Source organism: Thunnus thynnus, chromosome 14, assembly GCF_963924715.1.
Source record: "Thunnus thynnus chromosome 14, fThuThy2.1, whole genome shotgun sequence".
Taxonomy (NCBI): Eukaryota; Metazoa; Chordata; class Actinopteri; order Scombriformes; family Scombridae; genus Thunnus; species Thunnus thynnus.
Window position 1 is genome coordinate 489,031 of NC_089530.1, and position 18,480 is coordinate 507,510.

The 18,480-nt window shown below is 39.9% G+C and overlaps 2 protein-coding genes across 4 annotated transcripts in view; one reads left to right on the forward strand and one right to left on the reverse strand.

Moving 5' to 3' along the window:
* The window catches only part of piezo1 (piezo type mechanosensitive ion channel component 1 (Er blood group)), a 172,399-nt gene extending 155,100 nt beyond the window's left edge, over positions 1-17,299 (reverse strand). For 2 of the 3 annotated variants that reach the window (XM_067609224.1, XM_067609223.1), the window contains exon 1: positions 16,531-17,298. In XM_067609224.1, the coding sequence (XP_067465325.1) occupies positions 16,531-16,594 (64 nt within the window). In that variant the 5' untranslated portion in view covers positions 16,595-17,298. Of the gene's footprint in view, positions 1-16,530 lie in introns of all 3 variants that reach the window. The other variant, XM_067609225.1, reaches the window with a different exon arrangement.
* nvl (nuclear VCP like) overlaps positions 1-18,480 on the forward strand; it is a 316,947-nt gene that overhangs the window by 207,283 nt on the left and 91,184 nt on the right. The window lies entirely within an intron of this gene.

The window sequence follows — 18,480 nt, forward strand, 5'->3', positions numbered from 1 at the left end:
GAAGGGCTTTCTACACCATCAAAAGAAAAATAACAATTGACCTTCCAATTAGGACCTGGCTCAAAATTCTAAATTCAGTAATAGAGCCAATAATCTTATATGGTAGTGAAGTATGGGGTCCACTTACCAGCCAAGACCTCCCAAAATGGGAAAAACAGCTGCTAGAAGCCCTGCATGCAGAACTGTGCAAAAACATACTGAGAGTCCACAGACACACAGCCAATAATGCCTGCAGGGTAGAACTTGGTCAATACCCTTTATTAATTAAAATTTAGAAGCGAGCCATCAAATTCTATAAACACCTCCAATCTAGCGACCCCCAGTCCTAAAACAATCTGGCCCAACCAAATCATCTCAAAACAAAAAGAAAATTATATCAAATATTGGAATGAAACCACAAAATCACAAAGTAAATTAGAATTGTATTTGACCCTAAATAGAGAGTACACGGTGGCTGAGTACCTGACCACCGTGACTGAAAGAAAACTGAGAAAAACGGTGACAATGTACAGACTGAGTGGACACAGCCTGGCCATAGAAACAGGCCGTCACAGGCAGAACAGGCTCCTCAGGGAGGCCAGGCTGTGTTCACTTTGTCATTAAGGAGAAGTTGAGATAGAATCTCACTTCCTATTATATGGTGACAAATATAGAGATTTGAGAGAAGTTTTCTTTGAAAAAATTAATCATATCCTGAGTTTATCCACCTCCCTGAGCTTCAGAAACTTCCCTATCTATGTGGGGAGAAAAGTCAATGTGCAGTAATAGCTGCAAAATATATTAAGTCTTGTCATAATCTGAGAATAAGCTCTGTAGTAAATGTTTCTGTGTGATTACATTTGTAAAAATGCCTTTTATCGTATTGTATTTAATATTATTGTTTATATTTACATGTTATTGTATAATTATTAATCATCTGTCAATGTTTATAATTTTCTGTACTGCCCTGGCAATATAGATTTCTGATCTGTCATGCCAATAAAGCTTATTTGAATTTGATAATGATAGACTACAGACAGTCACTTACTCTGTTAGCCTGTGCCAGTCCGTTAAACCTCCATTCAATCCCCTTCTGCTCTTTGTCATCATGTATACCAGTATATGTGATGACAGTATGCAACATCATCACAGGCCCTGATGCTCACTGGGAAGCTCACATGAAGCTCAGTTTCCCCCAAACACACTGAAATACCAAACCAGTGTTTACATTAGTCTGGATGGAGGACTGAAATGGGGAGAAGAGGATGTGTTTACAAATTTAATGAGTGTGACTGTGCCCTCAGAGCGCTGAAGCCTCATATTAGCCTCAGCTGAAGTTAATAATACATTTTTTGCAATGAAGGAATGGGAGGGCTAATTGAAGTGACCAATAATTCTTTCAATGCACATACAGAATGTGAATATTGTAAAAAGGTAGAATTGAAAAAAGGTAAACTTATTCTTTAAGTGATGCTTCAGTTGAATTTGTTTCCAAATTCGACTCTTCCTAACCATTGCCTGTGGTTTACGATGATGCTGTGTTCAGGGCCATGTGCTTCATGTGTTGCTGAGGTGAGGGGGTAGGGGTCGGGGGGTCTTCTTAACAAGTTACATTTACAAGCCTCAAGCTGCAGAGGGCTACCCAGTGTGCCCTTAAATGCAGCTCTTAAATTTGGCTCCTTGTATTCTACAGAGAAGATTAGGCTTACAGAGAAACCACGATGTGCTGTGAACTGGCTCGGAAGATATCCAGGGCAATACCCAGGCATGTTTAAATCTAATCATTGTCAATCTACAATGGCTAGCAAAATAACAGCAACCATTTCAGAGATTCTATCATATCCAACGACTGCTCAAGCTACTGGCAGCAATTTTACATCCAATTATAATGCAATCAGTTCTGTCTATGTGTTTTATTCCACACCTCACACACAGAGAGGAAAAACCAACAGGTCTGCAGTAGAACACCAAAACTGAGAATAGTGAAGTTTCATGTGATGAGGGTCCTGTCCAACTCAACTTTTTCCATCGCTGATGGAACATTGTGTGTGTGTGTGTGTGTGTGTGTGTGTGTGTGTGTGTGCGTGTGCGTGTGTTTGTGTGTGTATAGATCAGTCCAGCTTTCCTGTTTTTGTGGAAAGAAAATGGCAAAACAGACATTTATAATTTATGCCTATTCTCTCTCTCTCTTTCTCTCTCTCTGCCCCTCTCTTTTTACAGGACTCTCCCTGCCTATCTAAGTCAAAGGCAGGCCGCCTTTGTATTACTGGCCACCGCCTTTGTTGAAAATTCCAGCATGTGATGTTAATGGAACGAAAAAGACAGAACTCAACTGCGAGGGCAGTGCAGCACCTGGACAGTCTCCAGGGCGCACACGCAAGTTATCTTATAGTTCATCTTCACAAAAGGCCACAGTTGCAAGCATTTTTTGATTTAATGACTAAATAATTGTGTTTGCGAGAGAAACATGAAGTATATTGTGAACTTTCTACACCGTCACTCAGAGACTAATGTTAGTGGAGCAGCAATCAGCAGTAACAAACATGACCAGCTGACTAACACGCGTTTCTATGGATCCCACTGCTTTTCTTGGCAAGACCCGCCCTACTCTGCCTCTCATTGGCTAGTACTTGTTACTTTCTTTGTTTTGGTTGGTTAGGTTTAGGCATGAGGAGTGAGATTGGTTAGGGTTTGGGTAAGAATATCAGGGCAAGCCAATCAGAGGCAGAGTAGGGTGACCTGCCCTACTCTGCCTCTGATTGCCAAAAAAAGCAGTGGGATCCATAATAACGCAACTAACACACACTGCAGCATTACACAATTTAAACCAACGCTGAGGTGAAGAAAACAACCCGATGCTCAGTCAGCACCCGCCCAGTGTGTTGGACAGCAATGGCTTTCCTCGGAGCTGACGATGCAGCAGAGAGCCTGCTCTCCACTGCTGGAGACATGATACAGCAGAGCACTCTGCCCAGGGGTGGGTTTAGTGATTTGGGGGCCCCAGGCAAACTCTGTCTTGCTTTATTTTCACCCTTTCTCTAACTGGGTTAGTTATTAAGTTATTATAGGCAGTGTAGAAGAAGTACTCAAAAGTAAGTAAAAATATTAATACTGCACAGTAAAAGTAAGCATTCAAATTTTTACTTAAAAGTGAAGAGTGAAACAGAGGTATTATTAGCAGTTTTTTATCCTCATACAGGCAAGAGATTGTAAGATGCTTTCAAATTAATTAACTTATTAATTGATGCAGTTAACGTTTGAAAATAAAGAGTTTGCAGACCATTTATCTTATGAATCGAATCGGCACCCACGTATCGTGACATTGTCCCAGGTCTACAAAATAAACACTGGCATTTGTCACAACCTTTATTTTTCATCTTTGTATAGAATTTAATCCCTATGGACGCTTTTGTCTGTCAAATCATGATTTTTTTAACTTAAGCACACAACACTCTAATGGTGTGCGCACAACCTGTGTGCAGCTCACACGCACATTCTCCGATCGTTGTCAAAAAAATCCAGGGAAAACCTTGCTTTATCAATTCAATTCAAAGAGATATTATTGGCATCTATCTCTCTTGCACACACATACACACACACACACACAGACAGTCTGATTACACAGCGTGTTTTGATGGTGATGCTGAAGGTAATTTATGAGTAGCTGATGTTAAAATTGTTGCTCCCTTGTGTGTACATGTTAACACTGAGCTAGCTGCAGAGTTCCCACTGTGGCCTGAGTGTACATTTCCACGGCTTCCATGACAGTAAAAACAAATACATCACACATGATCACAGCAGCCTCAGCTCACTGGCAATGATCAGAAAGACATCTGACAGCAGCTGCAGGGGCAGCTGAAAATTCCAAATGTTGAAGGGAATATGTCCAAATCTGCAGTTAGCCATCACTAAAGGACCATATGTGACATTTCCAGTGTCCAAGTTGATGGAGGCGCTAACAGAAAGGTCACGAAAAGCTCAAATTGGTCAGACAACACCAAAAAATACAGAACTAATAGCAAGGATACTGGATTGTATCATATTTTAATACACAGATGTTCATTATTTGTAATTGTTATATATTTGTTAATTTATATTGTAATACACTGTATGTATTTAATGGCACAAGTGCAATTCACTGTGTGGGCATCACCACCTGATGTTTTGGTTCATGTACACACTGTCAGCCAGTCACATCGCTGGTCTCACAGCTCTGGAACTGCAGAGCCAGTCACAGTGAAGCATGATGACAGAAAATCATATTCTTGAATGGAAGAAGCAGAGCATACAATGACAATAGAAATAAATAATAGAAACAATAATATTTTTGTTAAAATATTTATAAGATTCAACTCAGTCATATTTCTTCTATCTCACATTGTAAATGGTCAATGGTCGTCATATCGTAACTGAGGTAGAATAGAGTTACCAAACCAACGAGTCTGATGTGTGTAGAGTTGTCTGTGGAGAGAACATACTACAATCTCAGTGATAAAGCAAGAAATATTCTGGCTAAACTGTTGTTTAACAGCAAAAGAACTCATCCCTGTGATTCGTGTTGCAAATCAGCATCACTTCAAACCATTAATTCTAAGTTATATACCTAGATTTTAATTTTTCAGATGACATTTAGGACTTAGCAAGATACACTCATTCCAGGCACTTACGGGTCAGCAATACATCGTACTCATAATTCTGACTGTCCTCAGGTAGCTTTCATCATACCCTAAGGTGGATCATATCTTTGACAAATGCAAACATGCCCTGCCTCACTCCTTCATATAATTCCTAGGCTGTATTTTGGAAATCAATCTTTCAAACCATATCTGAAATCTTACAATGTCCCACTGAGCCTAACATGCTGATTGCTGTGTTTGGCATTCCCCCACAAGAATTGATTTTGCCCAAAATCAACAAGGTATGCTAGTCTTCACCTTGGCACTGGCTTGATGAAATTTATCAACATATCTGTCCTGTTGCCTCCAGATGACTGCAGGATTTAATGAACTGAAGCAGATGGTTTGCATACTGTTCAAGATCAGGAAAATGCCGGAGCGCTGCTTGCACAGGTCATTGTGCCACCGCAAACATAGGCCCCATAATTTTTCAAAGATGACAAAAAACAAACCAACAAACAAAATACAACAATGTGAAAGCCTTATCTCATGACTAATTTTTCAATAATGACTACATAACCCAGCCCTTGTGGTGTCTCATTGTGGTGATATAGCGAATAAAAGTAGGCGAAGATGAACAAAGTGATATCCAACAAAGTCAATCAAAACACAAAGAACAGAGTTTTTATCTACATGACAGATAAAAGTCTGCTCTCTAGAAGAGTAGACTAAGGCCGTATTCAGACCAAACCAGACCAGACCAGGCGGTTGAGCGGAGGTGTGGGGGGGTTGTGGGCGTGTTTATTTGTGCTCTAGAACTTAACCACTGTGAAACAATCTGAAAAAAAGTTTTATTGATCTGATTCACCGGCTTTCTCGCTACCAGCACTCCCTCTCTTCATTCACTCTCTAGCTCCCTCAACCACAGCTGCTCTCTCTCTCTCTCTCTTTTTCTCTCATCTTTTTTAAAATGAGTCGGGAAGCCGACAGCAAAGTCTAACTTCACTTTTAATGTTATCAAACGAAGAAAAATGTCCTCCCCTCCTCCTAGTAACATCTTTTTACTCCCTCATGGCAGAGTTTACAGCTCTGATAAGTCTGATCTCCGGCTGTGATTGGCCACTGCAGCCTTCAGCCGCAGTGACGTTGGGCTGCGTTTCTCCAAAAGTTGACTCTGGCTCAACTTTTCGGCTACAGTCTGGTGCGGCGCCGCATCAGCCAAAACACCCGCAGCCAAAACGCGCTACCCCTATTCAAATGAAAGGGAGAACTGGCGTTTTCGCCGCACTGCCTGATTTGGTCTGAATACGGCCTAACTGGTTCAGCAGTCTGGTGCTGAATTCACACACACACACACACACACACACACACACACACACACACACACACACACACACACACACACACACACACATACACACACACACACACACACACACACTGTCCTAGCTCACTTTTGGGGACTTACAGACTTACATTTATTTACTGGAGACTTACCCTAACCCTAACCATAACCACTACTTGCCTAACCCTAACCCCTCACTGTGACTGTTTTTTAATTGATGGAGCATCATGCTGTTGACAGTGTTGCTGTTCGCTCTGTGTTTGCATTTGTTCAGGTTCATAAAATTTTGCATCAGGTGTGATTATTATATTATATTATATTATATATTATATTTCCACGTGCTTTCCATATTTGTTGATAGTTTTTCTAGTATTACATACTGCTTACATGTTTTATGGAACCTTGCTGAGTAATACCATGCATCTCCTTGCTGCTTTCATGACACAGAAATAGAACAGACATACGCAACAAAAAATTTCAAGTTAAGGTTAGCTCTTATTTTTTATGCACACAGAAAATTGGCTAAATAAATAAAATAGACATTCTTTATATTTTAAGTTTAATTCCTGTCAGCAGCTGTATATGATTTTGAGCTTGACAGTTCATTCTTGGAAACAGCAGTCAACAAAACAATCTCAACTCAAGGTCCACCCACTCACTTGTTCTGGAGCCTTTGACCATATCACATATGCTCTTCATAAACATCTACAGTTTCATGGCAACTGAGCAAATTCAATTTGCTGAAAAGAATCATGTAATATAACAAGTGAACCTTGAGCTAAGATTGCTTTTGCCAACTGTATTTTGATTTGTTTGGCTGATGAATTTTACAGATACATTCCTGTTGAACTGTGATGAGGTTCATGACATCTGTAGCTGAGATGGTGGCCAGAGGAACAGCTCATTATTTTTAATTCACCTTTTCAATGTCATTACTGTCGACTTGATACACACAGCCAACACCACAACTAAACCTGATGCCAGAAAGTAGTATATTAAGATAAAATATGTTAAAACATGCTCTAATTAACAACCAAAGCAGTAAGCTAATATTATTACCAAGCATTTGACGTGGGTCCATATTTTCAACTATTCTGGTGGTGGAGAGTTGGCTTGTGTGTATTGCACATGTCAGAGACATTCTTTCTAATTTTCCTGAAACAGGACATCTATCCACTCACCTCATACAACACTTTGAGTGCAGGATAATAGATGACATTCTTCACCCATGGACATTTATGTTCACCACAGATGGCTACATTTGGTGTTATAATATACTTATAAACTACTGAGAGAGTAGTGCAAAGCTCTGCAAAGTCAAGACAAGGTTGTAGAATTTAACATCATTTAACATCATTAGAAGTACTAGGAGCTCATTCTCCTGATGGTGTCAAGATAAAGGCACAAACCCTGCCTCTAATGATCAGATCCCTGTCTTACCCTTCTTCTGAATAGAGATATAACTTCTAAACACATCCCTCCTCCTCTCTCTGCCACATTCCCACACACCCCACAGCTCACACACACCCTGGGTATTTCTCAGTAAGCCATGAGCTCTTGTTTAACTGTTCTGGTGTGGAATGACTCACTGGCTTAGGAACGCTAATGCATAATGCACACACACCACAACATTCTCTCAAACAGGGTAGTTTTTTTTATATTTGATATGAGGGTGCAAAGACCCCATTTTCTCTCTTCTGATCCAAAGACTCAGGCTACAGTCCAGGCAGTAAGTATTTGGACAGTTACACATTTTTTGTAACCTGACACACCAATTTGTTTGTTACACAGAACCATCTGAGAAGTCATCCATGGAAACTGTTTGGAAAAGGGCAGGCACTTTCAAAAATACTTGGCAGGTGACTGGATGAACCATCTGTCTATCACTGTCTATCACCGTCTTATTTCGCGAGGCAGCTGGATTTGCGATGCTGATTGGTCCAAACCAGTGGTGGTTTGGACACAAGCACATAACTTGAAGCCTGAGAGATGGATTCTCTTGTGATCTTGTGATCTCATGATCTCACAAATCCAGCTGCCTCGCAAGGTAATATTTTTTGTTCTTCAGGCTCTGTACTTATTCAAATTAAAACTGGGGCTTGGCATTTAATGTAGTGTCCATTCTTTTATTTCAATTTGAATGTGTTGAAGCACAGAGCCTGAAGAAGAAAAATGTGTAACTGTCCAAATATTTACTGTCTGGACTGTACATGCCAATACCAGTGCTCTCTTTTTTTTTAATCTAAAATCTGTCCTCATCCTCATTGAGTGGCACTGATTGGAATCTTTCCTCCATGTATAAGCCCACATGAAGCTGTAACTACACTTCACTTCTTAACTATAATTGGAGAAGTTCTAACACTAACATTCTTCTTAAGCTTGTGTAGATTTTAAGTATTTTTTTTCTACATGCCCTGTAAAACGTAATTTTTTATGATGACAGTGTATAGGAAACAGGAATTAATGTCATGTTTGACTGATATCTGATCAGTTTCATTGATGCTGTCAACATCAGCTCCAATACTAATCCGGTAAATCATGTCAGTGCATCACTGCATATGCACTGACTAAAGGACTAAACGCACTGGAAGATGACGCGCGCGTTTTGAATTACACCAATTGTTATCAATGGCCGAACACGCACTAGAAGCGTTAGAACGCGCGTCAAACTGCCTTGACGCGCCTACTCCGACCTTGTTTCAAAAGCTGTTTTCTCTGCAGCCGAAAAAGAGAGAGAAAGCGCAAGTCAGCTGAGCACCGGCGAGCGAGAGAGAGAGAGACAGCGCGGCAGTGGTCGAGCAAGGAGAGCGAGCGGTAGTGAGAACAAAACCTCTGAATGAGAGACATAAAACGTTATATTCTGATTATTTCACGGCAGTCACGTTTTAACGCACAAATAAATAACCATCAAACAGTCAACAAATGATTTACTGTGGACACAGACGCTCTTAGTTTCAGTTTCATTTTCCTCCTCTGCATTTCGCCTTCTCATTCATTCATTACATCCAACTACCGGTTAATACAAGGACAAAATGACAAATTTGTGTTGGTTCTGTGGTGTTGGAATTTCAAATTTGACGCTTGCAGTGCGCCATAGGAGCATCAATTGATGCGCAGTTATCGCTCCCAGTGCGTTTAGGCCTTAAGTAAACAAGCCACCATTACTGCATTGGCATGTCACTTGTAAACCTGCACAATAACCCTGTAATGTCAGGGATATGGATATAGATTTGTTTTATAATGATTTTGTGTGAGCATATCGACAATCTCTGTGTAAATGTGTAATCTGTAAATATAAACACCTTCCACAAATACAAAAAAAAGATTTGTAAACTCACAAAAATATTTTGCAAATATAAAACGGATCTGCAAATACACAAACAAGTTCCACAAATGAAAAAATATCTGTGAATACATTAAATTAATTTGTAAATACATGAAAAGCATTTGTGAATATCTTCCTAACATTTGCAGCTTTCCAACATTTGTGTTGGAAACAACAACATTTGTGAACTCAGTTTTTATTTGTGAATCGAAAAAAACATTTGTGGTTCTCATTTCTACGCGTGTGGATTTGCTTTTTATACACATGGAGTTTTGAAACAAATTTCCCGCTGGTCTGAACGAAAATCCACACGTATCACTCGGATAGCAAGTGATCGCCTGCTGTTGGCCTCATTTTCGCATCTCAAAGTAAGAGTTGTTTTTTTAATAATCAGTGTTAAGTAACGTGCATTCATTGTTTTATGTTAATGTCATACAATGAGTATTAGTGTGTGTTTATTTGCTCTATGTATATTATCTGGCACATACTTCCGTATACATTTCTGTTTGAGTATGAAAGGCACGAGGGTGCTTGAGGGCATTGTTCAGCTCTCTAAAGCGGTGGCTTGGCTGCTTCTTCAGTTAGCAGTTATCAGCCACCTCATCCTTTATATTTTTCATTTATTCTTTCAGGTTGGTAAAAGTCACAAGGCACTTCACATCTTATTAGCACTGTACTCTTACTAATGTAGTTGTAATGTCTTTGCTGAAAAGCACTGTGTTTAGTTTGATTACATTGTTTCAGTGAGGCTACGTTAACTGTTGTAAGATATGACGGAAGTGGCAGCATTCTGGTGAAGGTCTTTGATAGAATGGCTGTTGGTGTTGATAGTTGTTTTGGTTTAGAAATGTCGTATTGTAGTTTTATTGTTCACTATTAATATGTAGATTACACTAAACTAACATTAGCTACTAAACCGGCATCTGTTGCCAGGGCAACAGTAAACATTGATGTTGGGGGCACGAAAGTAGGGTGGGAAATTACGTCATCAGCAGGCGATCACTTGCTGTCCGAAAATGGCTGAGTGATACGTGTGGATTTTCGTTCGGGCCAGCGGAAAATTTGTTTTAAAACTCCGTGTGTGTAGAAAGCAAATCCACAATCCAGTTCACAAATGCCTCTTGGAAAGTTGTAAATGTATTGTATTTGTTGAAGGTTTTTTATATTTACAGATTACACATTTACACAGAGATTGTTGATCTGTTCACATAAATCCTTATGAAACAAATCTATCTCCATACTGGGACTGCTGCTTTTGCCAAGAAATGTGTCCATGAGATCTTGTAGAACCTGTTATATGTTGAAGATATAGTCATCAAATTGCCAGTTAAATAAAGGTTAGAGTCTAAATAATTCCAGTTTTAATAAACTACTACACGTCTTTTTTGTTCTGTGCTGTCATCAGCTATAAACTTGAGCCATGAACTTCAACTTTAGAAAAAACAAAACAAAACATGGAAATCAACAAGCCTCTGCTCCATGAAGTCAATTAAACTTTAATTCATCTCAATTACATCCTCAAAGCCCGCATTTTTATCAAGCTGATTATCAAACCAATGACTACACTAAAGAATGCTCTAAAGAACCAACCTAAAGGACAAGGCAAAAAATGTAAACTTTTCACAATAAAATTAGAAAAAAAAGAGAGCACAACTCAAAAATCAGCCTGCTGATTGGGTTATTCATACAAAATTAAAGTGAATACTGTCTCAGTTTATTGATTGAGTTTCAAGGTGTAAACGATCCGACAGAGGTTAAATGCCTGGTACTCCCCACTTGTCAGTCTGAACTGAAGATGCCTTTTGGATGAGAGGCCAAACGTCTTCAAGAATCTAAAAGCAAGTCCAGTCGCCCTCGACTTCTGGATATACCATGACATGGATGACTGAAAATCCTCACAGACATCCACACTTCAGTTGTGGGAATCTGGGTCATGGAGACACCACTACATAAATAGGTGACCAAAAAAGCCCCGACATAAATAGCCTTAGTAAGGTGATGTTCCACTACAAGACTCCAGAAGCTTCAATGCTCCCTCTCATACATTCTCCAAGTGCGTGGAACTCTACTGGAGCAATGAACGACATTCTTCCAAAAGATATTCCCTTATTTGATGATCGGATGATGGTGGTGGAGAATCTCCCATAGTTAGGTTGAGATCTGGTGACTGTAGGGGCCATTTCTACACTCATGTATTAACTATGATTTTTTTCCTATGATTTGTCACCTATCGAAAGTGAACACACCTCAAGTGTCGATCATAGTTGTCCATTTCTCCATAAGACTGCACACATATCCATTACATACTCACTACATAAGGAACACGTGGTACAAAGCACAGTGAGACACAGGATTTTCCTTGCCCTATTATAGAGTCCACAATTATAGTTATTTATTTATAGCCACGAAATCAGCTTTATTTATTGCAGTAGGTGATTATTTAATGTTAAAACTGACATGATGAGGATCATTACCTGCAGCAGCTGACTGAATGTGAGCAGGTCTCAGTGACTCAGGTGTCCTCTGGACTTCCTCCTCTCAGACTGAGGAGCTACTTTTAGTGCTAAAATGCTTTGTGAAATACACTTAGGGCATTTTAACACCTATAGTTCATTTGCTTTGGTCAGTAGCAGTGGATGAGTTGCTACTTTGTTGCATTTTCCCTTTGTTTCAAATGTTTTTTTATTAATTTTTCAAACAGAAAAATACACATAACATTAAATATCCTTTGCATCTTAAGTCATATCTCTAAATTCCTTTGGTTTGGTTTGGTTTCACATGGCAAAATTTCGAGCAAACCAAAATGTATCAACAAAAACCATTAGGGAGCTATCACTTTGTTCATTGATCAGAAATCTCATGGGGTTGGCAGGCGGAGAAAGGAGAGTTTGTTTTTCTTCTGGTTTGGCCATCCAAAACGGACCATCGGCAGAGTTGGCATTTCTTCATAACTGCGATCATCGTTTCAGCCATGTACCAAGCCAAGATAGGTGAGTAGAATGGCAAATTTGAACGCACTTCTAGGCAACGTCTAGAGAACAATATGTTGCTTCACGCTACCCGAAGAAGACGTGCTGACTTCAGTTGGCTGCAGAGGACAAGGGAGCACATACCTGTAGGCCTACATAATAACATAACAATAATATAATGCACAGCGCAGCTGGCTACGAGAGCTGGTTTCATCCAAAAAATGCGCAATGCTATCTGCAGTTCGGTCGGATCACGTTCATACCACAAACAAACTGTACCAGAGTTAGTTTGTAACTGGACAGACACCACCTGTTCAACAAGGTATTGGTCCTGTCGTTTTAGTCCGCACTCAAGTGTTATTGCTGTGTTCACACCTGCCCAAATGAACCGCACCAAGGGGGGAAACGCTCCAGGGTTTGATCCAACAAACTAAACAAAGCAGGTGTGAAGGAGTTTACAAAATATATTGTATGTATGTATGTAAACAAAGCCACTATGTGAGACTTAAAATAAAATAAAACCTTTTATGTGAATTAAAATAGAAAATAAGATAACGTCACTCTGCTGTGTGAAATCAACCTCATCAGGCCACATCTTTTTACAGTTTCTATAATATTGCTACACATGCACATATTGTATACCCTCTGTGTGCACTCTGTGGCATCTTTCTCTTCCACTGTTCAATTCTCCCTTCAACTATTTCAACTACACCTTCTGTTATCTGATGATGCAATGCAATGTGTGAACATTTGCTAATTATATTATTGCTATAATTTGACTGCCGGGGGGCTTCCCATGATGCACTGAGCTCCTCTCTCCTCCTCTCCCACTCCATCATGTACTGTTAATGCATGTTACTAACTTGGCTTCTTCCTCTGTGTTTTTGTGCTCTCTCGTCTCACAGGTTCCCATGCATCAAGGTCATGGACCCTCTAGTTATGGAGGGCAGGCTTCCATGGACCGTGGCTGCAGGGACCCCGTTCTGCCGTGGTCCTGCTTGACACCCACGCCTGCTATTATTATTATCAGTCATATTTCTCTTATTATTGTTGTTGTTATTATTAATATTTTTGTTGCTGTGCTTCTCTGTGTCTCTCTCTCTCTCCCCTCTCATCCTCCCACTTTCTCTCTCAACCCAACCAGTCAAGGTAGATGGCCACCCACCTAGAACTCGGTTCTGCTTGAGGTTTTTTCCCGTTAAAGGGGAGTTTTTCGTTGCTGCTGTTGCCAAGTGCTTGCTCAAGCGGGAATGTTGGGTTTCTGTAAAATAAAGAGTACGGTCTAGACCTGCTCTATGTGAAAAGGGCCCTGAAGTAACTTCTGTTGTGATTTGGCACTGTATAAATAAAACTGAATGCGCTGCATAAGTGCGAACCCCACTTTGAAGAAGCCCAACAACTCTATAGGTTTGGTGATGCTCAACCTGCCATCCTGGCGCCTGTCATCATACCTTTAAAAGTCTGATCGATCACACTTCCTGCTGATTCACAGTTATCTGGTTACATGCAAAGCAAGTGTGGAAACACAACCACTGATAATATATACAGCTGTTTATGGACTGACACATATGCAAATGCATTATATGATAAGCTGCCCCTCTCCATACATGTATGGATGTATGGATGTATGGATATATGGATGGATGGATAGATGTTTGTTCAGTGGTTGATGCATTTTCTCTTTTTATAGAAAGCTACAACAAGATAATCTCATTCATGTTAATATTCAGGTTTATCTGATTCCAATACAACAAATGGTTTCCGAAAGACAAACCTTCAGAAGCATTAGTGTAAAAAATCTGTAAAGTCTTTACACTAATCCACACAACAGACTGACAATGAACATGTCACAATGCACTTGATGGTTTTACCAACTGCAGACTGTGTGTGTGTGTGTGTGTGTGTGTGTGTGTGTGTGTGTGTGTGTGTGTGTGTGTGTGTTGTGAGTGTGTGGCAATAGCTTGGCAACTTTATTGGCATCTTTCACTTCCTTAGACTCAGTAGGAACTGATGTAAACACTAGACAGAAATACTGCAAGTTCTAGCTAGTGACATCCTGTCGGAAGACATTCTCTCTCTCTCTCTCTCTCTCTCTCTCTCTCTCTCTCTCTCTCTCTCTCTCTCTCTCTGTATGTGTGTGTGTGTGTGTGTGTGTGTGTGTATGTGTGTGCGCGCGCATGTGCGTGTAAATCTGACTATGTGCTTTAGGAGATTCCAGTTTGTATCAAAGAGTGAGATTAGCGGGTTAGCTATGTTTGGTTTTGACACAGGCTTTCCAGCATCATGGAGCTATCTTTCTTTTACCAATTTTAACCAATGCTGCACAGCTGCACAGCTAACCTGTCCCAGAGAAGTTAAGGGGACTTGATTAAAGAATTTCAACTGTCTGGCTACTGATCAGTCAAATCACTGCAAAATAGAGCCATCAGTTCTACAGGATTGCGCTGAATTTCTTTTATTCCCTACAGGATTGAAAGTGATAAATACAATATACACAGGTCAATACATTAAACACTGACAAGACACACTGCCAATGAGATAGCTTCCATACTGAGAATGATACAGTATGACATACTCACTCGAAGTGAAAAGAATTTCTCAACATTATCTCCACCACATTTTCACCAGTCACTGTTGGGTGTTTCTATGCTCACAACCAAAGAAAGCGTTGCTTATTTACAGGAACTGTGTAAATAAACAAACCACATTTGTTTTGTCTTTTCACAGCTAGTAAAGACAAAACTTCCTTGGCCACAACATCACTTTTTCTTTTTCAGATTTTTGGCAAATCACTACTGAACTTCCGGTAAAGTTCTATTTGTACACGTTTAAACTTTCTACCCCTCCTTTTTTCCCACATCACTATCCCACAATGCCTAGGAGAGGACTCTCAGACGTTGCTTTAAAGAATAGATTCAGTTTTTCAGGTCTGTCGTAAAACAACAGTCAGGTGCCCATCCGAACAGCGAAAGAGGTTTTCCTCGCTCATCATTTCTCCCGTTCATACTGGCTATTAAAAGATCCCCTTTAAATGTGCTTTCAATGTAAGTGATGGGGTCCGAAATCCATTTAAAAGTGTATATGAAGCTTATATGAGGCCGAAGCAGTCTGAGTTACTGATATCAAGTGGATAACTGCCACATTTACAGTCTTTTTAGCATCAAATTCTTTCTTTGTGTTTCCTCGGACAAGTGTTTCCCTATTGAGCCCGTGGAGGAAATAATTGTGTGGAAAACCTGCCCTTTAAGACTCTAACTGGTCAGGCAAAATTCGCTTGTATGCTGTGGCAAATAGGTATGGAGGATATAAAATAGTCATACCTTATTGATGCAGCTCAGGTTTGCGTCATTACTGGTTCACATTCTTACTGTAAATTCCATGTGTCTTGTTAGCTAACTCAAGCCGTCAGTTGTCAATGAACACGTTGTCATATAAGAGTCACCTCTATCAATGCTGAAAATGTCCATATAAAAGCTCCTGTTATTACCTTAACTGAGATTAGGCCACCTTGTTAAAGCTGAAACCATTTAGCAACAGACTGAAAATACAACAAAAGAAGACTATAGCACAAAGGGAAGCACAGATGGGGTGGCAGGTCTGTTCTGGGTAATCTGCATTCCAAGACATAAACGAAAACATATATTCTATGAACCACACTACACACCTTAAAAATCGTTTCAGTTTATATAAACAGTAAGGGGATTCTTCAGTGCCCACATATTGGCCACTAGTGTTTCACATGCACCACTCACAGATCACATCCACTTTTGGCTAGGGCGCACAAAGGTTATCCCCGCCGAACCTAACTGAAATATCAGTCAGTTTCTCATCAGCTAACCCGTGTACTCGTAGAAAATACTTATGACCTGTTCTATACGTCTGGAGTCATTCTCAAATCCGACCGATATTCCAACTCTAAAGCAGTTATTAACGTTATATTTAAGTTTCATTTTTCATGTTTTCCACTGCTTCATCCGTTCTGTCACATTTTAGAACAGACTGACTGAGATTTTAAAATACGAGCTTGTTTATAGTTCAGCAGCCTATATGGTGGTGTATAAGGACATATGAAATCCTGAATAACATTGTAGTTGTTGACGTTGTCTTGGTTCGTATCGCTCCCAGTAATCAGACAGACGTTGATGCGAGGTTTTTTACACGTTTCCCTCTAGCTGCTTCTGCAGTTACCACCCATTATATTACGAGACAGTTTCAGCGCTCACGTCTACGTGGATGTGTGACTTTTATTGTGACATGTCGTTACAATTCCTCTGATTAAAAGTGGAAAGTAGTTACCTGTTAACAGCGCAGTGGGCAGTAGAAAGCTGTAGAACAGCCAGACAATCACCTGAAGATCCATGTCAGTGCAGAAAGATCAATACTCACTCCCCCGATAATCAGCAACGATTTACCATTAACTGTCATCGATCACGGCAGAAACACTGTGCTCGTTAACTTAAACAGCTCCATTGGGACCGATTGATCAAACGTGACAGAAGAATGACAGCCATTAATCCGATATGCGCTCATGATCTCCCATAAAAAGACAAAACAACTTTAGTGGAAAGTCTTCAACTTGAAACAAAAGTTTCTGAGTAGTTGACTGTATTGATCCTCTTGGGTTATGTGAGTGCGCAGCAGTAGAACGACTCGTTTCAGTGAATCTCTCGGCGAGGAGGAAAAAAGTTTTGTTGCATGAGTTCCGTTGGAGGGGCCCAGTCTTAAGTAACACTGTTGTAGGTGGAAAATGTGATTCAGAGGCAAGTCAGTCCGAAGGGCGTTCACAGAGGAGCTATTCTCCACTGAGCTGCTGCTGCTGGTCTCCTCCCTGCTGCAAACACACTGTGTTAGGCCTCCTGTAACGTACAGTCCAGATAACACTCCATACTGCTGTACTGCTTCACATCCTGTGTGTAATTACAGAGTTTTGATATAAAGACTTAGCAGAAAATGCATCGAAACATAATTATTCGTTTATTGGCACTTTGGTGGCGAATGTTTCTATAAGTTCGGCTTGTTTTTATAGATCGACGTTTCTTATGACCACGGCAGTCAATGAAGGCGCTAGAAATAGGTCCTACTGGCAGGCACAATGTTTCTACCCCACGTGTACCTAAAATTAATGCTATTAGTGTGGTGTGTGTGTGTGTCAGTAGCGCCTTCTAGCGTAGCTTGAAATAAGTAAAAACATGGAGCTAGTGAGTTCAATGCAACAGCATCTGTGTGTAAAAAGATACATACATACATACATACATACATACATACATACATACATACATACATACATACATACATACACACATACATACATACATACATACATACACACATACATATACATATATGTATCCCTTTCATCATCTAGTGACTGCTCAAAATTTTCTTGGGATCCCTGTAGGGGTTCTGACCCTATCTATTCAGTCCATCAGGCTACTTCAGTAAAATAAGTAATACGACAGTGAAAAATACATCTTATGTAAATTTAAATGGTATTGAGAAGAATCTCTTATTTTATATCTTAAATCTCTCTTAAGTTTTTTATATTAACATCCCATTATGCATGGAGTAGGCTAAGTAAATTATAAGGGGCAAAGACACTGAATATAATCCTGTTACTTTTTCATACATGTGCTGTATTCAAGGTGCCAGTCCCTTGAGCTTGCAAAGCAAGAAGAAACTGAGGCACAAAGCTGTAATTGAAGGGGCCCTGAATTGTTAATGAGTGTGTGTATTTATAGATTAAGAGATGATTAACACAGAGTGCTCAAAAATAAAAGTACTTGATGTGTTCATGAGAAAGTAGTATCTTATGTTGTGGGTGATCCAGTGAGGTCAATTTGTTTTCTAGATCAAACTCCTGAATGTTTTGGGTCATTTAAACCAGCCATTCTCAACCAGTGGCCCGCGGCCCACAGGTGGGCCTCAGAGCACCATCTAGTGGGCCGCCGAGGTAATGGTACTGCCACATGTTGAAAACTATTTTTTCTGGTAATTTACAAAGCTAGTTATTTTTATATCTAAATGTGCTCAAGAATTCACATAATTAAAAACATCACATTAAAATGCATAATTTCCGTGACCAGTTACGTTTTAATATCACCACGCAAATCATTACACATGATTAAGTAGAAACAAACGTGTTTTGCAACTGTTAGCTTGCTATTTTTCTCTGTGGATCCTACTTCAGAAGACATGGCTCTATCCACTGTGTTGGAAAATGAACTGATGGAACTATCAGCAGACAGC